The sequence below is a fragment of the Zootoca vivipara genome, chromosome 8 (genome assembly GCF_963506605.1).
Source record: "Zootoca vivipara chromosome 8, rZooViv1.1, whole genome shotgun sequence".
Classification (NCBI taxonomy): Eukaryota; Metazoa; Chordata; class Lepidosauria; order Squamata; family Lacertidae; genus Zootoca; species Zootoca vivipara.
Window position 1 is genome coordinate 21,136,517 of NC_083283.1, and position 27,604 is coordinate 21,164,120.

General features: G+C 41.1%; 1 protein-coding gene across 11 annotated transcripts in view; it reads right to left on the reverse strand.

Moving 5' to 3' along the window:
- RIMS2 (regulating synaptic membrane exocytosis 2) overlaps positions 1-27,604 on the reverse strand; it is a 363,820-nt gene that overhangs the window by 186,735 nt on the left and 149,481 nt on the right. For 9 of the 11 annotated variants that reach the window (XM_035125850.2, XM_035125835.2, XM_035125834.2 and 6 more), the window contains exons 7-10: positions 6,729-6,937; positions 5,290-5,409; positions 3,705-3,804; positions 2,287-2,410 (exon numbers count right to left, since the gene is read on the reverse strand). In XM_035125850.2, coding sequence (XP_034981741.1) covers positions 2,287-2,410; positions 3,705-3,804; positions 5,290-5,409; positions 6,729-6,937 — 553 coding nt within the window. Of the gene's footprint in view, positions 1-2,286; positions 2,411-3,704; positions 3,805-5,289; positions 5,410-6,728; positions 6,938-7,051; positions 7,117-27,604 lie in introns of all 11 variants that reach the window. The other 2 variants (XM_060277674.1, XM_060277675.1) reach the window with 1 other exon arrangement.

A 27,604-nucleotide genomic window follows, 5' to 3' on the forward strand; every position in this document is an offset into this window, starting at 1 on the left:
GGAGATCGTTCTCCGCTCTCCCCCCACCCCCGCCTGTCACCAAAGATCGGTGGGCGCTCCTTGCTGGGCTTGACAAGCCCGGCAAACAGCGCCCGCCGATCTTCGGCCCTGTGCTGTATGACGGGCGGGGGTGGGGGGGAAGCGGAGATCGTGCTCCGCTCTCCCCCCACCCCCGCCTGTCACCAAAGATCGGCGGGCGCTGTTTGCTGGGCTTGACAAGCCCGGCAAACAGCGCCCGCCGATCTTCGGCCCTGTGCTGTATGACGGGCGGGGGTGGGGGGGAAGCGGAGATCGTTCTCCGCTCTCCCCCCACCCCCGCCTGTCACCGAAGATCGGCGGGCGCTGTTTGCCAGGCTTGACAAGCCCGGCAAACAGCGCCCGCCGATCTTCGGCCCTGTCCTGTGTGACGGGCGGGGTGGGGGGAAAAGCGGAGATCGTTCTCCGCTCTCCCCCCACCCCCACCCGTCACCGAAGATCGGCGGGCGCTGTTTGCTGGGCTTGACAAGCCCGGCAAACAGCGCCCGCCGATCTTCGGCCCTGTGCTGTGTGACAGGCGGGGGTGGGGGAGAAGCGGAGATCGTTCTCTGCTCTCCCCCCACCCCCGCCTGTCACCGAAGATCGGCGGGCGCTCCTTGCTGGGCTTGACAAGCCCGGCAAACAGCGCCCGCCGATCTTCGGACCTGTGCTGTGTGACAGGCGGGGGTGGGGGGGAAGCGGAGATCGTTCTCCGCTCTCCGCCCACCCCCGCCTGTCACCGAAGATCGGCGGGCGCTGTTTGCTGGGCTTGACAAGCCCGGCAAACAGCGCCCGCGTGCACTTTATTAAAAAATAAGACATCCCTCGAAAATAAGCCATGTCGTGTTTTTTTGAGGAAAAAATTAATATAAGACATGTCTTATAATATGAGAAACACGGTATTTCCAAGCACTTCAAGAATAGCCCCCCATAGAACAGACTGCAGTAATCAAGAAAGGTACCAAAGCAAGGAGGAAGAGGCAAGCTGAGATTAAAGAAGCTGATTCGTTATGGAACATTCATATGTACAGAAACAAAGCTCTGAAATTCAGTTTGGAGCCTACTTGACAAGCCCGGCAAACAGCACCCGCCGATCTTCGGACCTGTCCTGTGTGACAGGCGGGGGTGGGGGGGAAGCGGAGATCGTTCTCCGCTCTCCCCCCACCCCCGCCTGTCACCAAAGATCGGCGGGCGCTCCTTGCTGGGCTTGACAAGCCCGGCAAACAGCGCCCGCCGATCTTCGGCCCTGTGCTGTATGACGGGCGGGGGTGGGGGGGAAGCGGAGATCGTGCTCCGCTCTCCCCCCACCCCCGCCTGTCACCAAAGATCGGCGGGCGCTGTTTGCTGGGCTTGACAAGCCCGGCAAACAGCGCCCGCCGATCTTCGGCCCTGTGCTGTATGACGGGCGGGGGTGGGGGGGAAGCGGAGATCGTTCTCCGCTCTCCCCCCACCCCCGCCTGTCACCGAAGATCGGCGGGCGCTGTTTGCCAGGCTTGACAAGCCCGGCAAACAGCGCCCGCCGATCTTCGGCCCTGTCCTGTGTGACGGGCGGGGTGGGGGGAAAAGCGGAGATCGTTCTCCGCTCTCCCCCCACCCCCACCTGTCACCGAAGATCGGCGGGCGCTGTTTGCTGGGCTTGACAAGCCCGGCAAACAGCGCCCGCCGATCTTCGGCCCTGTGCTGTGTGACAGGCGGGGGTGGGGGAGAAGCGGAGATCGTTCTCTGCTCTCCCCCCACCCCCGCCTGTCACCGAAGATCGGCGGGCGCTCCTTGCTGGGCTTGACAAGCCCGGCAAACAGCGCCCGCCGATCTTCGGACCTGTGCTGTGTGACAGGCGGGGGTGGGGGGGAAGCGGAGATCGTTCTCCGCTCTCCGCCCACCCCCGCCTGTCACCGAAGATCGGCGGGCGCTGTTTGCTGGGCTTGACAAGCCCGGCAAACAGCGCCCGCGTGCACTTTATTAAAAAATAAGACATCCCTCGAAAATAAGCCATGTCGTGTTTTTTTGAGGAAAAAATTAATATAAGACATGTCTTATAATATGAGAAACACGGTATTTCCAAGCACTTCAAGAATAGCCCCCCATAGAACAGACTGCAGTAATCAAGAAAGGTACCAAAGCAAGGAGGAAGAGGCAAGCTGAGATTAAAGAAGCTGATTCGTTATGGAACATTCATATGTACAGAAACAAAGCTCTGAAATTCAGTTTGGAGCCTACTTTTGTAATGCTTGTGTATATTCTAAACAATTCATGAAGGGAACCTGTACTTACCCAATTGGCCTTGAAACTACAAGTTCCACTTGTGGCTCTGGTTTGGATTCTAGAATGATGTTGTACACTTCTTCAAAGGTGGCTCCTTGTAAAAGCCTTCCATTCCATTCTAACACTTCATCACCTGCAATGGTAGCCATAATAATAATAATAATAATAATAATAATAATATATTATTTATACCCCGCCCATCTGGCCGGGTTCCCCCAGCCACTCTGGGCGGCTTCCAAAAAAACAGAAATTCTAAAATACAGAAATCCATCAAACATTAAAAGCTTCCCTAAATAGGGCTGCCTTGAGATGCCTTCTAAAGGTCTGGTAATTGTAAGAGTTTGTTTCAGAAGGAAAACTTGCCAGTAGGTTGCATTCTTGCTGAATTGCTCACACTTGACTCTTTTTAATCTAGAAAAGGTTTTTTAAAGTTATGTATCAACCCTAACATTAACTAATAATACAGGAATATAATTCAACCCAAATAAGAATTCCTTCCAAGAGAATATATTATTCTACAGAAAATGTCTGTGAAGAAACAGTTTTCCTACTGATGTAAATTAACAGAATAGCCTCAAAACAGAACAGCTGCTCCATTGGTTCCCTTCATATTGTTCACCTTCTCTTATCCTCTACAGAATAAACCAACTGAATTTGAAGGCATCAATTTCTAGATTTTTCAAAAATGAATACACTAAGATAATAAGCCACCTGCATGTTAAATGGAGATGTAACAATCCTGTACCTGTGGGTGAGACCATCAAGTTGGGAGCATAGTTTAAGCGAGCTCTACTATAGGCTGAGAACTATAAACAGTATGTATGCTATCTTCAAACAAAGGAAAAACTGTAATTGGGTCCCCCTAACAAAAGAACGGGAATCCCTGGCATATGATTTGCATGGTCTATATATGAGGTATTTTCAATCTGTTGTAGTATTTTAACTTTTGTAATAAAAAAGGGTTGTTAAAGTGGAGTTGTAATGTTTTCTTGATTTTATTGCTTTATCTTTTGTAAATCACTATGAGGGGTTTTTATAACAATCAAGCAGTATGTAAATTTTTATGAAATTAAATAAATAAATAAAAGGGCATCCCTGGGGGGAAGAAAGCAACAGAATAGAAATTTGTATAAATTAACATAATAAAAAATGTAAGTAAGCTATGCCACAAAAGCAGAATAACTCAAAGAATGAATAATCTCAGCTCTTTCAAAGGAATATAAGGTTTGATTTTTAAAAAATGTTTAAAATATAACCACAACTTTTAACTCTCAAATAAAATATAAGAATTAGAATAGATGGAGAGATTAACAGTGTTCTCAACAGCACAGAAGTAAATCACTGCATTTAAATCACACAATGCACCAAAAAACAATCATTATTGACATTGCCCAGTTACATATTTCAGCTGAATGTTCCTCTCATACCTGGCCTAAGGTGTCCCACTGTATCAGCTAAACTTCCTTTTTTTACTTTGGTGATAAATGCACATAGCCGACCTGATTCAGTCATTTTTCCTCCTACAACCTGTTTGGAAGAAAGAGGGGGCGGGGAGGGTACACAGCAATTATTCATTCACTCAATTTGTATCCCACTCTTCCTCTCAAATGAGCCCTGCAAAGCAAAACACTTTTTAAAAAAATTAAAAGCATTTTAAAAATCTGAAAACATATTAAAACAATCAAATATATTCACTGCTAATAATTTCAAGAAATAATTCCAACTGCCCCAACTCACAACCCTCTAAGTTCTTCTAGAAGCACACTATGGTCAATTGTATAGAATGTCACTAAAGATCAAGGAGAACCAACAGGTTACAGCCCACCTTCTTTCTCCTAATAAAGGTAATCAAAAGGCTGTTTTGGTGCTAAAACTGAGTCTGAAACCAGACCAATTTCCTCCAGGCACCTGCCTGCAACTGACTGGCTCCTACACTCTTGATCACCCAGGAAAGGCTGCACCCTGACTCTTGAAAGACAGTGGGCATAACTGCCTTAAAGAGTAGGAAGGAACGCTTCAGGCCCGACGGAGTGCATCTCACAACTATGGGTAACGAGCAATGGTTGGGCAACGTTAGGCATGGCCTTTTGGAATGGCTGTCAGACTGTGAAGGGCCTTTTCAGGTGTAGGTAGTCTTGGCAGCGAGACCGTGATTTTGCGGTCTCAGGTGGCAGTTTCAGACCTTGGGCAGAATCCTTTAGTCTATCTTCCCTAAAGGAGGGGGGCCATGAAGCAGTAACCCACGCACCCCCTACGGCAGTGATCCCAGGGTTCCCTGTTAAAGGGGTTGTTTTGAGGGGACTCATTGGCCAGACGCCGATAGGTTGTCAGTGGTCTCCCAATCCCCACACATTTTGGATAACCCTGCTATTCCCCAGATCCCCAGCTGGGGACTGGGAGGGATAAATGCCCAATACCTAAGCCAAGGTCTCCCTACATCTGAATCTTTAATAAAGTAGTGGCCAATTTTAATCCCAGAACACATTGTCATGAGTCATTATTCCACTAGGGAGTCGCCTGGGGCTGGGGGGGGGGGGTCTCCGCCTGTCCACAAAAAGAGTGAGGTGTTATATCTATCCCCTCCTACTTGATTTTGCCAGCCATGATGAGTAGGGATCAAGAGGGCACATACTGTAGTTAGCCTCACTGCTGCAAGTGTCCTGTCCATGTTCTCAAGCAGCAGCAACTGAATCTGATCCCACAAGCTATAATAAGATATGGACCTCCAATAGATATGCACAAATTCTGGCATCAAGTTTGATATAGATCCAAGTGATTTTGCCCTCAAATTGCTTCACATATTGCACACAACAAGCTATTGACTGAACTATTGTTAATAATACCAGATACCATAGTCATGCAACCCAATTTCATTGAAATTGATGTTGCCCAAGATTTTAGTAATGTATGAAAAGGTAACACGTCTGTATAATGTAGGTTTCTTGCATCAGAACTATATGTTTAACCACTAGGATTCAACTGATAAATATATTTAAAAGCTTAATTACCAACCTTCAATCCAAGCATTGCTCCAGAATCTCTAGGCACACTTCCATCTTTTAGTCGCTTGTTTAACAAAATCCGACCTATTAAACGGTCTCCATCTTTGGATGGTTGCCAGGTTACAGGATGCTATAGTAATATAGTTAACAGAGAGGGAAATCAATAGAATTCAGTCTCTGAAAAAGTCTCAGTATCAACTTCATTCCCAATTGCCAGTTTTAAGCATTGTGAAATGGCTATGATTACACCACTACTGGCTTTATATTTATATGTAAAGAATTAGAACTGATATCAACCTATTAGGTCATCCAGTTAAACATTTTAAATGATTTAATTACAAATGTGTCTTTACCATAGCTCTACTCTAAAGCAATTTATCAATTTAGGCAGATCATTATGGATTAATCATCATGTTATTACTGTTCTAGATGTCACAATCCTTTTGTATCTATTCAAAATAGGATATTTAAACTACATTATGGATTATGGATTAAAGCTTAATTAAAGAGATTGAATTAAAATTTAATTCAACTGAGATAATCCAAAAGTGTTTCATTACATTTATTTTATTTATTTTTTGTTATACTGTATTTAACAGCCTGAATCTAGGCATCCTTACCTGAAATAATTCCCATCATAATTTTAGAAGAATTTGTTCACAGTCTAGTATCAATTTAAGTTTAAGAAATGCACAGTAATTTCATTATTAAATACTGCATTTACCACACACTCTTTGCTTTATGGTGTATGGTAAGTTAAAATATATATTTTGGCACCTTTGGTTTGTGTAATCATAGCAATTTTTCACAGCTGTGCATTAGTTTCATGCCCTCACACATGCAGAAATCAGCATGCACAAAAATTATCCCTCATTAAATTTAATAACACTAAAAAGCCTCAAATAAAAAGTGAAAACAACAACCAAAAACACAAAGCAGATGGCAAGGACAAATACTACCCCATGATGCACAAAAATGACATGGCAACAAAACAAATGAACAAACATGGCATTGAAAGGGAAAAAAGAAAAACAACTTTTCTGTGTAAACTTCTGTAATTTTGTCCCCGCCCATTGTTTCCAACCTGGAAATTAAACTATTAATTTAATTTCAGCCCCAGGAGCATTTAGCAGTAATGAAACATGCCAATCCAATGAGATCTCATTTTTTAAAATCACTTTTCTGGTTTAAGATGATGATCAACAAATACTATTGTGTGACCATAAAAGTGATGTTTATTTTTAGTGCCTGAATAATGTTTTCTCCTTATGCTTCAAGATGTAGAAACAATATAGCAATCCAGTGTTTGTGGTTTTGTTTTTCTTTTCTGCACCTGTAGAAATGTTAGATTAGACCTGCCTTTTTATTACTGATCTGGTTTAATGAGTGACAGAGAGCAAACAAAGACCAAATGAGCAGATTAAAATGCAGGCACCACAAAGCCAGTACCTTTTCACTATGGCTATGCTCCTCATTTAGAGTCGTGCTACTACAGGTGTCTACCCCAGAGTCTTTAATCTGAGGCTCAGACCATTCCAAGTCCTCTTCCAAAGAGTGGCCACCAAAATACACCATTTTCTTTTGTCTTTCAGATAAGGTGTTAGAGTCCGACAAAACTGCCTGCTCACTAGTTTTTCTTTTTCCCCTTTGACTGTCCCCTACAGGTGTGGGATAAAAAGGATACAAAAAAGAAAACATGCAGAGATGTAAATAAAACAAAGGAAACATGAAATGGTAAAGGAAACTGAATGGTAAGGCTCCACATGTCTCACCAAAGACATTGGGGATGCCTCACTGCTATGCCAAGACGTATGGTCCCAGTTGTAATCCATGTCTCCTGTGAGGATCAGACAGACAAGATAGTGCAGTAACGGAAAAGTGAAAGAAAGGACAGACAGATATAATAGACTTTGCATTTGTGTATCATCCTGCCTTTAGAGGTTTTGGCTCACTACCGTATTTTCTAGAAAAAAAGCAGAAATTCCAAAAGAATGAAGCATATAAAGTGTGGAAGACAGTGAGTGAGAGGGTGCTTGCACGTTATCTAGATACATGGCATGTCAATGTGAAAGATTTGGTGTTTCTAACATCACTTTACATTCCAAACATCACAAACATGTATGAGAATTTTAGAAACATTATGAACGGTTGGGGGGGGGCGACAACTTAGGGCTGATATCATAGAACATTGTAAATTTTCCATTTATTTCAAAAGGGCTTATGTCTAGGTGTATGTGCTTAGGATCAGGATATTTGGCTGTGCTCTTAAATCATTAAATTGGAAATTATCTCCACTGAATTTGCTGGGATGTAGAAAGTAGAATGAAACAGGCTGCTACCAATATAGGTTCGTGATACAATTGGTTAGCACAATGCTTATTTATTTTATTTATATTAGTGACAAACCAATACAGCAATGCAGCTGTATTAGGGCGGAACACTGGATTTTCTGCCACATACACAGCCCCACTAGAAGGTGTGGGACAGTTTCTCTACCTATTTTGCTGCACCAGCACCAGGCTGGCACAGCATATTAGATTCCTCTCCTGGATAAAATGTTCTGCCACAATTTTAGCAGGTGAATCAGGGACCTTTGCTGTGACCAAGCCCCATCACCTACAGAGACAGCAGAGGAATATCTCCACTGAACCCTAACCCCCAGAAGCAGTGTGGATAGATTAGTATTAGTCTGCCCTTCAGCTGAGATGTATATCGACTTTGTTAACACTGAACTAGAAAAAAAGGCTTAGAAGAAACTTTTTAAAAGTCATGTTCAAACTTTCCCCCCCTAACAGCAATAATATAATAATACATATAAACAACTACCGGTACAATGAGGGGTTTAGAAATCTGCTTGGTTGAGAATGTGCTGTATAAAATATGGCTTCTAACATCTGACAGATTTACAGAAACTTTAGTTTATCAACAGTTACATTAGAATAAACAGCAAGTTTATAGCTTTCATGGTTGCCAAAGCAAACCTGAAAATAGGTAGACAGCTTTTGCAAATTTAATTTATTTAAATTATAATAATAGTGCCATGGTGGTAGGGCAAGTGGGCTCATGCATGGGACTCTCTTTACTTTGTACAAGTCTTATTCTACTTTACACCCCCACCCCATGTAAGTGAAATTACCTGCTTCAGTTCAGAAGACATACATATTTCAAATTTTGGTTAAAAACATATTTCAGGTGCTGCAACAAAAAATTAGGCCATAAAATGTGCAATGAATCTTTCCAAAAGCCACATTTTAGTTTAGCAGTAGTAGAATTTAGGGATTTTTTAAAAGTGCAGATATCTAAACCCCTTAACTATAACAATACATCTAAATAATGTAATGCTATGCTATATCCCACTATGCTGCCAAAATGTTTTCAAAATGTTGACATACCTGCCAAAAAATGATAGACTGTTAAGAAAGAGTACAAAATAATCCTAGAATTAAATTTTGTTAAACTGAACATCAGCATTCATATGCTAAATTATAAAAATTATAAAACTGTTTTTAATCTAAAACAATATTTAAAAACTATGTAAATAATATTTTATTAAGACAGTGACATAATTCAATGCATTCTTTCATGTTTCGTTCCTCTTCTCCTTCACCTCTTTGTATGGATGCAACAGTAAGGGAGGGGGAGAAACGTGGAGGGAGCTGGAACAAAGAGGGGGGAAATAGGAAGGAGCAGAAGACATTTTTAGGCCTAGCAGTTTGACAACAAAAACGTCAAATGTTCTTGTATGTGTCTAAGGTCACTTCCCTCTACAAAAGATCCAACACATTTTCTGCAGTGTTCAACAGGGCTACAACCCTGCATTCTAGGAGATTTAGCTGTTAAGGTACATGTGAGACCTGTAACAAAATGTAGTAAGCAGTGCTCCTGTTTGCACTTCCAGTCTGTGTAATACTCCTTTCCACCACCCACCATTCCCACCCACCCCATCACTGCATCTCTACTGCATTGGACCCTTTTGGATCCCTACCCCTGAATATATTTTCACTTCTATCAACTTCCTGGCTCTCTCAAACCTGCTGATACTATTAAATAGTGGGTAAGCATAGGAGACGACACAGGAATCTCTCCAAAAGCAGCTCTTTATTTGGAAGCTGGAACAGAACTGAACTGCATTGCTGAGCCGGCCTGCTTTTATAGAGGCTGGCTCAAACAATGTATCAAACATAATTCAAAGTTCCCTCCTAAAGTTCCCTCCTAAAACAACTGACAAGGACCTGAGGACCTGAGGGAAAACTATATACACTAATACATAACAGATACCTTCCTCTTCTCCGTGGGTGGTACCCTTTCAGCTGCATAAGACTTCACACTTGGAGAATAAGGTTGCTTTTAAAATGTAGGAAAGTGCTAAACATTTCACCACCATGCCCTAAACTTCTCAGAAATACAGAATGCTACTCTAAAGTGTGATTTATGGGACATTAAACCTTGATTTAATTCAATTCTAAAAATCCTGTGATTGAGGTCAGAGGTAAGAAAGGAGAGATTTTCAGTTCCCTGTAAGTTCTATCCTCACGCCTAAACAATGTTCTGCTCTAACTTTAATGCTACAGGGAAAGCTTGAATACACTGGCGACAACTCAACAGTCTTCAGTGCTTAATTGTGGACAGGATTGTGGTTATGTGGCAAGGGCATACTCACCATGGGGCAAGTTAGGGCAGCTGCCCTACTCTAGAAGCAGGGCTGGTGGGCAGAGGCGGAGCACAGCCCAGCGGAGCGCGAGTTCACCATTCCCGCCTCCGCCCACCAGCCCTGCTTCTAGGGAGGGGCACAGCCCGGCGGAGCGCGAGTTCGCCGTTCCCGCCCACTTTGTGGCCCCTCCCCTTCCATGCCTTGGCCCCTCCCCTTGCCCCCCCCCCTAGTTTTGATCCTGGGTACGCCCATGTTATGTGGACTGAAAGTTATGCAGAATTCACACAAAGAGGATTTAGAGCAAGGACCTTAAAATTTGCAGTTCAAATATGCAACAAAGAAAAATGAGGAATAATTTGGCTTCAAAGATACAAGGCACTAAGGATGATGATCTACTAAAAGGGGAAAGACAACTTGAAACCCAGACAGACAGGCGGGGTATAAATATAAATAATAAAATTATTATTATTATTATTATTATTATTTAAGAAAACTGCTTTAAAAAGACATAAGTATTGTGAATAAAATCCTGTATTTGTACACATAGGACTAAACTAGGTGTGACACTAAATGCATCACTTGCCGTTGTATTTTCTTTTTCCACTAATAGAAATTTAATCAGGATCCTGTCACATGAGGAAAGGACCTTAATGCTCTCCTCCATATTCACAATCCTGACAAAAAATGCCCCTCAGAGAACAGTAACTAAAAACTATCCTCCGAAGCCCTAACAAAAATCAGAGCCCCCACACCTTACACATACACCTCACACACACACCTTTGCAGATGATGGATTTAGTGTCCTCTCCAGTTTAAATCAGAAACTTATTTTTAGCTAGCACAGAAAGCAATCATCTGAAGATTACTGAACACAAATAATTGGTTGAATGGAGAATACCTGACTAGGCAGAAGTACACAGATCTCAGGACTGTAGTTGATTTACAAGCTGAACATGAGTCAGCAAAGTGATACAGCTGCAAAAACAGGCTAATGTGATTTTAAGCTGCATTTAATAGAACCATATTTTCCAAGTCAAAAGAAGTACTGTAATAGTTACACTTTATTCAGCACTAGTCAAAACTTCATCTGAAATATTGTATTCATTTTCAGTTGTTGCACCTTAACAAGGACATAGACAAATTGGAATGAGTTGAGAGGAAGGCAATGAGGATGGTCAGTGGAAAGAAAAAAACAAAAGTTTGTTTGTGGATACAGCTCATGGTTAGTGAGAAAAGAGCTTAACCACAAATTTGGGTTCAGATAACATGTTAAACCAAACCTTAACTTAACTCAGGGTGGTGGAGAAATAAAAAAGACCAGGGACAAGCAAAGCAGCAGTGAGTTCCTCTTCAGGAACCTGCACATTCATGTGGTCCCAGTAAGCCAAATTTTGTGAAGTCCATTGATTAAATAAAATTGAAAAAAGAAAACTTAATACTACCTATAAAACTAGTTGTAAATCCCAAATATTTACAAATTTCCTAAAGGTATATATATATTTAATTATCCTGCAGGGAAGCCCGAATAATAGCTGCTGAACAATAATACCAGTGTCATAGACACAGATGAGTTAATGGTTTGGTTTGCACACAACACTAAACTATGGCTTATTAAATTATGCTTTGCTCATCTGAATCCTGTCTAGTAACTTAATTATGGTATGTTTACAGTCAACAAACCACAATCTGAAGTCATGGTTGTGAACAGTCAGCTGGGTAAAAACAAAGGATTTCGATAGACACCCAAAGCACAGAATAGTAGGCACCTGTCTAATCGCTGTAGAGACAGAGTTCCATAATGCTAGTGCAACCACAAAGAAGGCCTTGCTGCTGGTAACCACACACTGAATTGTGTGCAAACCAGTCTAATATGGGTGAAACTTGTTTATTTCCTAACATAGACTTTCTAATTTACTAATCTTTTTCCATGAGTCTGACTAGAATGGACAGCATAAGAATTACAGCAATTATACAAAATATTAGTCCACTCACATAAAGGTAACTTAACTATTTACTACAGTTGAAAATTCATGTAGCTAACTTTATTATTATCAAAGACATTGTGGTTTCCCTGCTTCTGAAATATTTACTTAAGAAAAAGAAAAGGGATCCATCTTTTTTTCTGTCGTCAGCAAGGGGGTGCATTATGCTTTCAATCTGCCCATCATTTAAGGGATTTACAAATTACCAGACATCAAAATTCCCTGTTCAGGTAGGAGAAGCTGAAGTCAAGCAATTAACATGGATAGCAGTTGGGAAGGTCCCATTTATCATTCCCTTATCGCCACCCAAATTCCCAAAATGGGAGTGATAAATTATCACTGATAATCATTGATTATCCCTCACCTTGAAAAAATGCTATTACCAGCCAGCCATGCTTCTTCACATACTTTCTGTCAGGAGTGGAGGCCCAGAAGCAAACACCATTTCTACTGGTCAAATATGTTCATAAAAAGATGGCAGGCAGCAGAAAAGCAGAAAGACTGCCTGGACTGCCCCAGAGCAATGAATTGTTCTGTTCAGACTGAGAAAGCAGTCAAGAATAAACTTTACTGGGCCAGACTGATACCTAGTTGGCTCCATGTGTCACCTGATTCCTGCAGGGATGGAAGCTTTAGCTATTCTGCATTGATGTACCACAATTGTACTACAACTGTGGTCAGGCCAGCAGTTGGATGGATAGTTGGCAGTTGGAGGAGGTAGGTGGAAAGATAGTAAGATACTATTTGAATGGGGATCCAAGCTTTAGAAGTTTGGGGTGATTATCTACTACACATAGCTCACCGAGATAAGTTTTATAAAAAGAGCTAGTGCTTACATGGAAGTGTTTGCAAGTACAAGAGCATCATCTCTAGAATCAATTCTCATCTGTAACTTAATAGGCTGCCTGTTCATTGTAACTGAAGATCATCAAGATGTTTATTGATTTAAATCATGTTTCCCACTCTTCTCCTTTTCCCAATCACACTTGGTGATTTTTGCAACCAAAACCAGAGGATAATTGATCTTATAACTTGGCTTGTAGTATGAGGTAATCAGCCAACAAATCAAACAACTTCAAACAACAATTATATACTTTCTAAAAATCAGTATAAATATTTAATATATATTTTTAAAGCAGATCCAGCTTTAAGCAAAATATTAAATATAAAGCATTTCAACTATAATAGTTCAACAATTTCAGATTGGAAATTACAGCAGCCATTTTCTGCAAGGACTTTAATGGGAAGAGTATCCAATTTATATGGCCAAACATACATGCAGTTCTGTGTGATTTTCTTCCATGCCCCCCCCCAATTAATAGCTGCCTCAGTTGTCAGTCTGAGCAAAGAAAAGCCGCATGGGTAATGGCTTATTTCTTAACCCTTTTCTGTTGTTCTTTAATACATGGTGGAATACATATTGGTATTCAGAATCTTTTCCCCATGGGAGAAAAAGTGGCTTGGGATAATTATTTTGACCTGGAAAAAAATGCTGAGAGGGAAGAGAGTTGAGAAGCAGCTTATTGCTTAACCTTTGTTCTGGGCAAACTGGAAGCTAATTTGGGCACCTTTTGGTTACAAAGCACAAGGAGGAAAATGGTATGGAATTCTAGATCTGCTTTGACTTTTAGTAGTAACTACTGTGAAGAATGGCATTCATATTCTGATTTTCCTGTTTTTGATTTCCAAACTAATACAGTAAGTGACATATAATTCTAAAATTTTGCCTTGCAGACCAGTAGACAATACAGCTGCAATGGTATGTATATATGTCTACACAGGAGTAGTAGTTCATCGCACAAAGACGCCGTTTTTAGCACATTCCTCTAGTAAAATAGGGACATTCTATTCTAAAACGGTGTCATCACCCCACCCCCTATATACATGCACTGCTGATGGAATATGGGGAAAGTGAAGCGCTGCTTGAGCTGCCCCAATGGCTATTACCAAGAGGAGTATGTAGCAATACCAAACAGGCAAATGTCTTGGTTATATGCAGGAGCCTTAGAAGATATAAGGTAAAACCATGACGCTTCCATCAGTTTGCCTTCAGTGTCAGAGGATGCACCCACACCGGACGTTTACAAGGCACCACACCAGCAATGTAGTTTCTACAGTCAGTGGCTATGACTTCCAAAGGCCCCTGTGCACCTGTGTGATCCAGGTTCCTGCTGCCACCATCCATCACCGTTGTTGGATGCATTGAGCGCTACTGGCTGGCGGAGCTGAGGAGCACAGCAGCAGCAGCAATCTGACACCTTGCCCTCTCCCCACCCCTCAGGTCCTGCTGTGCCACTGTGTGGGGCCAGGCTGCCTCCTCCTTCTCCCCGCTCCCTTTCCCCACTTGCAGAATTTGGGACTCTGCATGACACAGTGAGAAACTGTGATGGCTTGAGGGGTTTTGTGACTGTCTCAGCATTTTCGGGGCAGTTGGAGACTATGTAATCACAATCCCGGCTTCAAATGACACACTAAAACAATGCTTCTCTTTGAGAGCTCACTGTGTTATGCAAACTAGATGAATGTGTCACAAACTGGGTTGTGCTGAACAAGTCCAAAGAGGGGAAGTATTAATTGTGATGGAAGGTGCTGGAGGGTATTCAGTACTACAGTGTTCATTACAATTGTCTGTTGCTTAACATGCCCACCAACTTAAGTCTAGAAAGCCACTAAAATAACCTTCAAATTTTCAAAAACCTTCAGATTTTTCAAAAAAAGTGTCTGATTTCTACCAGTGGCAGCAATTATATTAATGTGTTCTAAGCTAGCAGGAGCCATAGGAAGCATATGACTAACAGCACATTGTTAAACAAAATGCCCATTATCCATCAGTTTAATTTCCTCCATGTAGCAATTCCTTCTTCTCCTGTGGTTTCAAAATTAGTCACATTAAATATTGATAAGAATTCTATCATAAAAAATTAAAGTCCATCAACTGCAATAACAATATTAAGCATCTAGCTAGGAATTCATTTATTTATAAATTACTTTAAATATTTGTATCTAATCTATCAATACACGGAATTGGAAACCTTGTATTAATGAGCCTGTACGAGTAGAAAAAAACCTATTAAATTATTCCCAAGGTTAATCAAGAAAAATGGTTACAGACCTATGTACTGTCAGTACAGCCATGTGGTGTGCAAGCAATAAATAAATAAATAAATAAATACACACACAATTTTAGGTTGCATAAAACTAGGCCATGCATCCATGTGATCAACCAGCCTGTCTGCTGGTTCATGAGTTGTCTCTCATTAGCTGTAGTGCACCACTGCTGAGGTTGCCAATGGTGTAAACCACTTATGGAGAACCTCCCCTGGTTGCTGGTAGTGGGCACCATAGATAATCAGTCCCTGAGCTAGGCTTACAGCCAGAAATTGCCATCCTCCAAAATCTCTGCCCCCTCTTCTAAGGATCCATCCTGATGCTTATTCTGGTGAAGGAAAGTTGTGACAAAAGGAAATGCCAAAATTACAGTAATTAGCATTATAAGGTGGGTGAGAAGCTCACCTGAAGACTGTGGTGGAGGTGTGAGCAAGCTGGCCCCTTATATGCTTTTGGGGTAGAACTGACTTCCAAAGTCGTCTTCTCTCAGGTCTACCCCAGAAGCCCCATCCCCTGGGAGCCTAGCTGATTGACTCCCAGATCCATGGCTTGGCTTAGCATTATGCCCATAACTCAGCTCCTGATTTGTCTTGATCCTGACAAACCACAAGCTTTAAGCTTGCTTTGGTTTAGTGTTGTGCGTGAACAGGACCATTAATTTCAACAGTGTTCCTACTCCTACAGTAGGAAACTTAGGAACTGGCTTTCATACCAGTCTAACCAAATCTGAGGGGGGAAGATGGATCCAAAGAAATCTGTACCACTGACAGTACACATTTATAAAAACCTAGATACTGCACCTGAATATTTAATGTGGTGTTGGTGTCACTGGGGAAAATAATAAAATGATGGTGGCCTATTATCATGAAGTAGTCAGAAAATGTATGAACTCTGAGAATATGTCTGGGTTCAGAAATATACAAGTTAAGAGTAGAACATGGACACTCAAGGTAGCTATAAATTATAAATTCTCTCTCTGGAAAACAGGAGCTACCAGTCTAGCATTTAACATGTTTCTGTATTACATGTGAATCAATTCAAGGCATGGTTAACACAAAACATGATTTATAAACATAAAAATTGAAGCTATGGTTCTGAAATGCAAACCAGGATTATGAGGGAACCTAGTTCGTATTCCCCTTCATGGATCAATGCCTTGTCGTGGCGAAGGGGCTTGAATAACTCAGAGAAGCTATGAGCTATGTCATGCAGGGCCACCCAAGATGGACAGGTCATAGTGGAGAGTTTTGACTAAACGTGATCCACCTGGAGAAGGAACTGGCAAGCCACTCCAGTATCCCTGCCAAGAAAACTCCATGGACAAAGACAACAGGCATATAAATGTTATGACGCTGGAAGATGAGCCCCTCAGGTCGGAAGGTGTACAACATGCTACTAAGGAAGAGTGGAGGACAAGTACAAGCAGATTCAGAGCTGATGAAGCGGCTGGGCCAAAGCCGAAAGGTACCTCAGTTGCGGATATGTATGGAAGCGAAAAGAAAGTCCGATGCTGTAAAGAAAAATATTGCATAGGAACCTAGAATGTAAGAACCATGGATAAAGGTAAGCTGGATGTGGTCAAAAATGAGATGACAAGAATAAATATTGACATCCTGGGCATCAGTGAACTAAAATGGAAGGGAATGGGCGAATTCAGTTAGGATGACTATCATATCCACTACTGTGGACAAGAATCCCGTAGAAGAAATGGAGTGGCCCTCATAGTCAACAAAAGAGTGGCAAAAGCTGTACTGGGATGCAATCTCAAAAATGACAGAATGATCTCGATATGAATCCAAGGGAGACCTTTTAACATCACAGTAATCCAAGTTTATGCACCAACTACCAGTGCTGAAGAAAGTGAAATTGACCAATTCTATGAAGACTTACACCACCTTCTAGAAATGACACCAAATCAGTCATTTCTTCTCATTACAGGGGATTGGAATGCTAAAGTAGGGAATCAAGAGATAAAAGGAACAACTGGCAAGTTTGGCCTTGGAGTTCAAAACGAAGCAGGGCAAAGGCTAATAGAATTCTGTCAAGAGAACAAGCTGGTCATCACAAACACTCTTTTCCAACAACACAAGAGACGACTCTACACATGGATATCACCAAATGGGCAGCATCGAAATCAGATTTATTATATTCTCTGCAGCCAAAGATGGAGAAACTCTATACAGTCAGAAAAAACAAGACCTGGAGCTGACTGTGGCTCAGATCATCAGCTTCTTATAGCAAAATTCCAGCTTAAACTGAAGAAAGTAGGAAAAACCACTGGGCCAGTAAGATACAATCTAAATCTAATCCCTTATGAATACACAGTAGAAGTGAGGAACAGGTTTAAGGATTTAGATTTGGTGTACAGAGTGCCTGAAGAACTATGGATGGAGGCTCATAACATTATACAGGAGGCAGCAACGAAAACCATCCCAAGGAAAAGGAAATGCAAGAAAGCAAAATGGCTGTCCAACGAGGCCTTACAAATAGCGGAGGAGAGGAGGCAAGCAAAATGCGAGGGAGATAGTGAAAGATACAGGAAACTGAATGCAGATTTCCAAAAAATAGGAAGGAGAGACAAGAGGGCCTTATTAAACGAGCAATGCAAAGAAATAGAGGAAAACAATAGAATGGGGAAAAGCAGAGATCTGTTCAAGAAAATTGGAGATATGAAAGGAACATTTCGTACAAAGATTACCACAATAAAGGACAAAAGTGGTAAGGACCTAACAGAAGCAGAAGACATCAAGAAGATGTGGCAAGAATACACAGACATCTTGGAGAGTGAGGTCAAATGGGCCTTAGAAAGCACTGCTAATAACAAGGCCAGTGGAAGTGATGATATTCCAGCTGAACTATTTAAAATTTTAAAAGATGCTGTTAAGGTGCTACACCCAATATGCCAGCAAGTTTGGAAAACTCAGCAATGGCCAGAGGATTGAAGAACATCAGTCTACATCCCAATCCCAAAGAAGGGCAGTGCCAAAGAATGCTCCAACTACTGCACAATTGCGCTCATTTCACACGCTAGCAAGGTTATGCTTAAAATTCTACAAGGCAGGCTTAGGCAGTATGTGGACCGAGAACTCCCAGAAGTGCAAGCTGGATTTCGAAGGGGCAGAGGAACCAGAGACCAAATAGCAAACATGCGCTGGATTATGGAGAAAGCTAGAGAGTTCCAGAAAAACGTCTACTTCTGCTTCATTGACTATGCAAAAGTCTTCGACTGTGTCGACCACAGCAAACTAAGGCAAGTTCTTAAAGAAATGGGAGTGCCTGATCACCTCATCTGTCTCCTGAGAAATCTCTATGTGGGACAAGAAGCTACAGTTAGAACTGGATATGGAACAACTGATTGGTTCAAAATTGGGAAAGGAGTACGACAAGGCTGTATATTGTCTCCTTGCTTATTTAACTTATATGCAGAATTCATGAATCCCAAGCCGGAATTAAGATTGCCGGAAAAAATATCAACAACCTCAGATATGCAGATGACACAACCTTGATGGCAGAAAGTGAGGAGGAATTAAAGAACCTTTTAATGAGGGTGAAAGAGGAGAGCACAAAATATGGTCTGAAGCTCAACATCAAAAAAACCAAGATCATGGCCACTGGTCCCATCACCTCCTGGCAAATAGAAGGGGAAGAAATGGAGGCAGTGAGAGATTTTACTTTCTTGGGCTCCTTGATCACTGCAGATGGTGACAGCAGTCACGAAATTAAAAGACGCCTGCTTCTTGGGAGAAAAGCAATGACAAACCTAGACAGCATCTTAAAAAGCAGAGACATCACCTTGCTGACAAAGATCCGTATAGTTAAAGCTATGGTTTTCCCAGTAGTGATGTATGGAAGTGAGAGCTGGACCATAAAGAAGGCTGGTTGCCGAAGAATGGATGCTTTTGAATTATGGTGCTGGAGGAGACTCTTGAGAGTCCCATGGACTGTGAGAAGATCAAACCTATCCATTCTTAAAGAAATCAGCCCTGAGTGCTCACTGGAAGGAAATATCCTGAAGCTGAGGCTCCAATACTTTGGCCACCTCATGAGAAGAGAAGACTCCCTGGAAAAGACCCTGATGTTGGGAAAGATGGAGGGCACTAGGAGAAGGGGACGACAGAGGACGAGATGGTTGGACAGTGTTCTCGAAGCTACGAACATGAGTTTGACCAAACTGCGGGAGGCAGTGGAAGACAGGAGTGCCTGGCGTGCTATGGTCCATGGGGTCACGAAGAGTCGGACACGACTAAATGACAAGTTTGTATTAACCATTGTTAGCATGAGTGCACATAGAAAGGCAAGTGGAAATCACCCTCGATGTGGAAAGGAGGGAGTACTTATACCTAAGGCTCCCTACCAGGTTTGCAGATAGATTGCAGTTCATTTCATTCTGGCCCACAGTCTACTTACAAAAACAACTTCATACTCTCTTCCACTACCCACAATGCTTGGGTGTTCACAGTATAATTTTTTAGCAATACAGGTAGATAATTTGAAAGAGAAAACATTTTAGACAGTAAAACAAAGGTGCAGTATTATTCTAGGAGCATCTGAGGGGAAGCAACTAATTCAGATACAGGGTATCTATCTCTACAGCTTGATCTGCATTTACACTAATTAGATCATAAACTGCACTGAGTTTAGGGTATATTGGAATAGCTTCATTATTTTCATTGGGCTGAATATTATTTCCACTATGTAGTGTTTAATATTGAACAGATTTCATTCAGTTCTCTCACTTTGGAGAGTAACCTGTTATTCCACGAGAATATGTGAAACATTCAAAAATTAAGACGACAGAACACCATTGTTTTGCAGAAACAAACAATCCACAGAGGTCATGAGAGAGAAGAATTAAGCCCAGCATAGTAACGTCTACTTTGGCTTTATCCAGATAATTAAACAAACACACACACACACACACACACACACACACACACACAAAAACCTGTTGATTGAGCATACTCCATAGTGGCCAGCAACTTAAAACCAAATTAAACACTACTACAACCTCTTAAATTTGTTCAGGCCATGTTAGTGATTTTTTTTCATCTGAGTTTCCAAATAACAATAACAGTTTTACAAAGAATGGAGAGCTTTTCTTTGGACCTGGTGCTTCTCTTTTCAAGAAAATTACTGCCTAAAGCAAAATTATTTCATTTCCATTTTGGGCTCCACATTAACTTTATCAATATGAAACTGCAATATAAAACCATATGAAATAAAATGTAAAGATTCAACATGTCCCTTCAGAAAATTAAGCTTGTTAAAATCAAGCTCACAATCTGCTTGTAACTTTCCCTGAACAAGCCTAATTGAAAATGGGAACTACAATACTGCCGACACTGCTCTTGAGCAACTTCTATTTCTTTCATCATGATTTACATAAGATGTACTCCCATAGTAAATTAGACCATATATTAAAGATAACCCCCACATATTTTCTATTTCAAATGTCAGCTAGTATCCCACTTAAATAAGTGGGACTAAGCTGAAAGTGAAGTATCATTTATATGCTCATTTAAATAACAATTAATCCACCAAATAATTAAAAAATGTATGTGCATAAAATAACTCCTATTATTTTCTGCCAGTTGTCCTGGTTAAATTTAATAAGAAAATGGTTAAATTCTAAATATTCAAAAAATATCATCTATTACTTCAAAACATCCCCATAAAGTTAGACAATCTTTACTCAAAGTGACATAGAATAAAGATATTCCAACCTGGATGGCATTTGGATTGAAACACAAATCTGCATTATTTCTTCCTTCTTCCTTTTAAAGATTATATTCTCAGACATCCTTGCCACCAGTTTCCATAAATAACTGTGTAATAACAGTTAATATTCTTCCTTGCTCTGTATTCTGCAGTAACACACTGTGCCAGATCCTGTTCTGATTTCACATTCTTCATATAAAACAGAGTGTTTTTTCCCAAGGTTAATCAGGGGGTGGAACTAAGGATTAGATGCTTCATTCACTGATCCATGCCATCCATTTTGCTTCATTAATTCTAGAAGCTAGTGCTTCTAATTCCACCTCCAGTGATGTTGCCGAAAGTTGAAATTTATGCTAAGTTGAAATTTGCTCAAACATACAACTTATGGAAAGTTCATCTTCCTTTTTAGGTCAAAATTTAAATACTGCTTTTTCTTAGTCTGTGTTACCTTTAATAAAGTGCTACTTGAAAATGGCAGTAAACTTCCTTGCTTCAGTGACATTTTAAATTCCTATGCTTAAGCCAAGTAACAGCCACTCCACAAGTTCAAGTGCTCTGATTCAGCAAGCTCCTATTCTCTCATGCTCAAACCTCTATTTTCAGGACAGAACTATTAATATTGACCTCCTTCACTAGAGGGTTGTTGTAAGGATAACTTTGTGAACTATTTGGAACACTTTAACACACTGTGTAACTGCTGAGCACTGTTGTCACACCCTACGATTGCTAGTCACACAGGGTTGTGTTGATTCCCATGTCAAAGAGCAAAGTGGGAAAGTTGTAAAGCCAGCACTCATGGCAAGTCCAAAGGTGAGAATGCCCTGAGATTGTGGCAACAAATCTGTCCCCCCAATGTAACTGTCTCTCTATCACTTACACACCTCTCGTTTAGCACTAACGATGATATGAGCATGGCGCTTGCAGGAATCAGGCTGACCATGTGCCTTCCTGATCCTCGCCCAGTGATTAAGACCTCATTACAGAAGTGGGAGAGGTCCACTGCACTGAAGGAAGCAATAGTGCACCTCCCTTATGAAAAGACTCTCTCATTAGGTGGCAACTACCACCTAGTTACTACTATTCATTTGGGGGGGCAGGTTGATTGACTGTGTACTGGCCTAGCAACTGCAGACATACTTGGATGAGATGGATTGTGAGTCCCTTCTTCATGTGCCCCCTCCATCAGACGTCCAGAGGATGGCAACATGTGAATGGGCCTTTTCTACAGTGGAATGCTCATCCCAGGGAGGTTTGTCTGACATTTTCATTACATATCTTTAGGCACCAGGCAACTCGGCAAAGGGGTGGGGTAAGTGGAGGAGGAGGAGGAGGAGAAGGCTGAGGAAGAGAATGGCTTCCGGCTTGCCTGCCCTGCTTGATTATCATTATTGGGAGAGAGGTGGTAGGATTGGTTTGCTGTTGATTCTCCTTAATCCCTCAGCAGCATTTGAGACCATTGACCACTGAATCATCCTGGAATGATCTGTGGGTTTCCACTCCTACCCTCCAGGGTTGCTTCCAGATAATAGCACTTAGGGATCACTGCTTGGATCCCCAGGACTTTTTATCTTCCATGTTGGTCAACATCTATATTGGGGTTGGGGGGAAAGCTCCAGTCCATTGGCCCAACATGGCCTTCTCATTTGGGGAAACCATGTCCACTTACCCTATGCCTGGTGCCATACATAGCCTCAGGTGTGGGTAAAGGTAGGACTTCAATGAGCTCTGGTTGCTCCTTTGCTGAAGCAAGGTGTGCCATGCTAAAGGAAGTGAAAGCAGTTTCTATACAATGAAAATCACATCTTCCTCCAAGCGCTGCTCCTTTATACATAGATGAAAAGCAGGTGTTTAAAGGAGCGGCACAAAGCACTTGCAAAGGGCTCTTGACCCTTTTGGTCCCTTACAGCCATAACATTATATGATTCAAACAGCCCCACACTGTTCCTTTCAAGTCCTGATGTCAAGTAACTGACAGGTAAGTGGGGCTGTCCACCGATCAAATTTGGTCTGTTGAGGAATTTATAGCTATTTTTTTTTATTTGTCCAGCCCTTTGGAAAGGGATAGGAACATTCAGGCACTGTAGATTTTAAAAGTGTCATTTTAATTATTGTTTGAAGATATAGTCTTATCAGATTTTATACTGTTATTCAGCCTGGACACGGTAAGGAAGGGAGGATATAAATTAAATAAACAGATAAATAGTATGACTGCTGTTGTTAATGACCACTGCTTATCTTATACATATACAGTTGAGTTTCGTGTTGAAAAGTAATAGACTGTAACCCTGTTCTCCATTTCAAAATCAGGAGAAACTGAACATGCAGAGTTGGAGCAGGACTTATGTCCATAGGCCACACCTCTGATCTCCACACATTCAACCCCAGGCAAGAATGGGCTATTCATATAATGGAGAAATGTGATCATACCACAAATACAGGGTTTTTGATTGTATCCAATATAGTGCTAAGTAACCATCCCATCAGTGCAACAACTTCATAGAATCATAGAGTTGGAAGAGACAACAAGGGCCATCCAGTCCAACCCCCTGCCAAGCAGGAAACATCATCAAAGCATTCCTGACATATGCCTGTCAAGCCTCTGCTTAAAGACCTCCAAAGAAGGAGACTCCACCACACTCCTTGGTAAGACTTCCTCTTGCTCAATGGGACTTTCTCTCATTCTCCTCTCCTCCTTCCCCCCCCTGCCTCCACAATCTGTTCTAGGAGTTCCCCCAACCCTGTGGAGCAGATATGGAGAGGGTTTAAGACATGTGTGCTGGTGGTGAATTCCATTGCAGAGGTAGAAATCCTTGCACTGATGGGACAGTTACTTACACACAATGGCTTTTATCTGACGTAGTGCTAAGAGACGATTTGGTTGAATGAACAGCTGGGGAACAGGCAGCAGGCAGAGTACTGCTCCTGTTCCCTCACCACATATTCATTCACCCTGGTTCTAAGGTAGAGAACAGAATTTACACCTCTTGTATTTTGTGTCCTTCTGGCTCCAATGTTTATGATTCCCATGTATATCAATATATACATCTGCCATCCACAGTAACTATGTATACACAGCTGCCAGCTGAGAGAACACTTCATTAATCTGATGAAGTGGTCTTTAGTCCACAAAAGGTGATGCCTCAATAGATGAGTACATCTTTAAGGTGCCAGAAGACTCTGTTGTTGTCATTAGGGCTCAAAGGTAGAGCACCTGCTTTATACGTGGAAGGTGCCTGCTCAATCTCTGGCATCTCTAGGTAGGGCTGGAAATGTCCCCTGTCTGAAACCCTGGAGAGCCACTGCCAGTCAGCTCAGCCAATATTGAGCTAAATGGATCAATGGTCTGACCAGGATAAGGCAGCTTCTAATGTCATTGTTTTAATTTTAATTTTTGTTCCAGAAGCAGTAATATAATATGAATTACAGTCATACTACAGTTTTCATCACTATTCTTTTTGATCCAAATGAAAGCATATACTGTAAGCAAGAGGACAGGGCACACCTAGATAGCCGGTGCTGCTTTAATGCCTGGAGCTTGAGAGTTGCCCCCAACCTGCAGAAAACGACAATCTGGCCTTAGTTGGAAAATATGGATGGAGACTTAAGCTATAAGCAAGCACAATCTGTGAGACTGTATAATGTGTTTACTATTTACGTGGCACAGAAATTAAGTTGCCTTAATTGACATATTGCTTTTTGTTATGTGTGTGAATTTCTAAAGCTTGTAAAGTATGTCTTAAACTAAAGGTTTTTTTAATCCTAGAATTATATCTAGCACTGTATTGCACTCAGCTGCCAAAATGGCAAATAGATTTTGTTTAAATGAGATGTTGTACAAAGATGCTTCCTTTTTTGTTACTGACAATTTTTAATATAAAAAAGGACCATAGAGCATTGTGATGAAAACTGCAGTATGACTGTAATTCATATTATATAACTGATGTCCACATATTCTCCAATTTCCAAGTAAACAGATTATATAACTAGAGCCCTCACAGAGAATCATAATCTAAATGTTCACTAAGGCATCAAATGTAAATCTCAAAATATTTTAAATTAAATGTCTGTTAACAATATATTTGTGTTATAAATATGTGGCAATGAGAATGGCAATGAAATAATAGCTAAATTTTCACCCTCATATATTCACTTACTTCATCTTTTATCACCGCACATTTTCCTAAAATAAAATCCTGACATTAATGTACATTAGTTAGGTCAGGTTTCCAATTGAAATGAAATTAATAACATTATATAAATGATAACAAACTATATCCTCTAGAGTAATCTATACAGGTTTAGACAAACATATGAGATCAGTGTTGTAATCCATTTGTTGTTGAGAATGAATGAATATGAAACAGCTGTTTTTGCAGCAAGGAACAAAAAAAGCCCTGATTCATACATTAACTAGGGATGAATGGCCCTGTCAATTTCCAGTCCATGTGAATTTCACATGTGTTCATTTATAATGCATTCTGCCCTGCTTCTGCAATAATTTTTTTTAATCCACACAAGCATGGTAGTTTTTCACAAAATACATATTTAAATATGTATTTTATCTATAGATATATAAATGTAGGCATTGCATGCGCAGAGGTCACAGCCTTTCTCCATAACCACTGAACTGTAATGTAACAAATTTGGCCACAATGTTCCATGCCCATCAGTGAGGGATCTGGCATAAAAAAAAATTCAAAAAAGCAAACCTTTCATACCTAAAATAATGATTAAACACCCAAAAGTGGCGCCCAAATTAGACGTCACCAGCAGAGCAGAAGCTCTGAGGACTCCAGCAGCATCCAATAGAAAGGCAGATTGCCCACTGCTGCCTCGAAAGCCGCACCACCAGATGACACCACAAAATTCCACAACAACCAACTGAAAACAGGCCTTTTGCAGCAACAAGGCCCAACCAACTGAAAACAGGCCTTTTGCAGCAACAAGGCCCAACATTACCAAGTGGAGGTAGGTGCCTGCCCGGGGGGGGAATGGGGGGCCAAATAGGGGGCAGGGATAGGTAATGGGTCAGAACAGGGTGGGGGGAGACAAAGGGATAAAACCTGCCCTCTGCACAGTATCTCACCTCGTCTTTGCAGACTAGGCTGAGTGGATTGAGGGGCCTGCCTGGGTGGGGGATGGGGGCCCAAATAGGCTGCAGCATAGAATCAACTGAATATGGGCCTTTTATAGGGCTGTGCCTTTGGGTAGAATAAATGTTATTTCACATAACACATGTGGGTAGGGGAGTCAGGGTTGGGACAAAATTTTACAGAACACGCGCATTGGGGAAATGATTGTGTGAAAAATGAGTCACAGGGATAACCCGGGGGGGGGGGTTGGGCAGAGGAGAGGAGGGAAATCACAGGGATAAGCCGGGGGGTGAGGGGAGGAGTGGGGGAATCACAGGGATACGTCATGAATCGACACAGGGTAGGGGAAATCACAGAAATAACCCACAGCAATGTGTGGCAGGGCCAGCTAGTTTATTTATAAAAGTATTTATATACCATTCTCTCACAAAATATCAGGGTGGCATACAGCAATGTAAAAACATAATAAAACTTTCCCTTGATCTAGATGCTATACTCCTATTGATGCAGCCCAGAATTGCATTAGCTTTTTTAACTGCTGAATCACACTGTTGACATGTCAAGTTTGTGGTCTACCAGACTCCTAGATCCTTTTCACATGTACTGCTCTCAAGCCAGGTGTCACCCATCCTGTATTTGTGCCTTTCATATATTTGTTTGCCCAAGTGTAGTACTTTACATTTCTCCCTGTTAAAATTCATCTTGTGGTCCATTTAACCACAAAACTGAAACTTTTTTTAGATAGAGGTATTAGTGGCAGTATATTTTAAACTCTCCTGTTAGCTTATTATTTTATTATGAATATTGTTTTTTACTGTTGTTTATTGTTTTAAAATATATTTTTATGTTCTGTTGTTCCTCACTTTTTTTTACACTGAAAAGCAGGTTCTAAATTTTGTAAATGTATAAGCAAATGTATTTCATACATATTTAGCTTAGTCTTGTGTTCTATTTTCTTAGTAGATGAGTAAACTACCTTATTCTTAACCATTGCATGACACAATAGTTTAAAAGAAATGATGGGATGTGTTATATTTAAAATTCCACGGTCAGGGAAATGTCTCTTTTGATGTAGCTGGTATCTATTCTGTGTCAAAACAGATTTGTCTGTGGAATTTTACAAGATAACTGTATGGAAGTTTACATTATAATTTCTTTAATTGTTGTAATACAGTCGTACCTTGGTTTTCAAACAGCTTAATACTCAAACATTTTGGTTCACAAGCGCCATAAACCCAGAAGTGACTGTTCCAGTTTGCAAACTATTTTTGGAAGCCAAATGTCTGACGGGGCTTCTGCGGCTTCCGATTGGCTGTTGGAACTTCCTGCAGCCAATCAGAAGCCATGGTTCGGTTTCTGAACGTTTTAGAAATCAAATGGATTTCTGGAACGGATTACGTTCGACTTCCAAGGTACGACTGTATAATGACTTTTGTCAACAGGCCTAAAGGAATAATAAAATCCTATTCTGTTGTTGTTGTTGTTATTGTTATTATGACATAATAATTATTTTATTATGTTAAAATGTAAAATTAAATACCAAGTTTCAAATGAACATGTTAGTTATTCTAAATAGGTGACACAAATAAGAGTAAACAAGTTCACCATCTAAGAGAAGACTGTCAGCTAGTATCAGAAATGGGAAGCAAAATTCTTCTCCATTACATTAATAAGCTTTAATAACTGAATGATATTGACATATATTAAAGTCAAGGCACGAACTGAGGAAATCTTAGCAAAAATCTCAGCAGCTCACAATACAAGCTCCGGAGC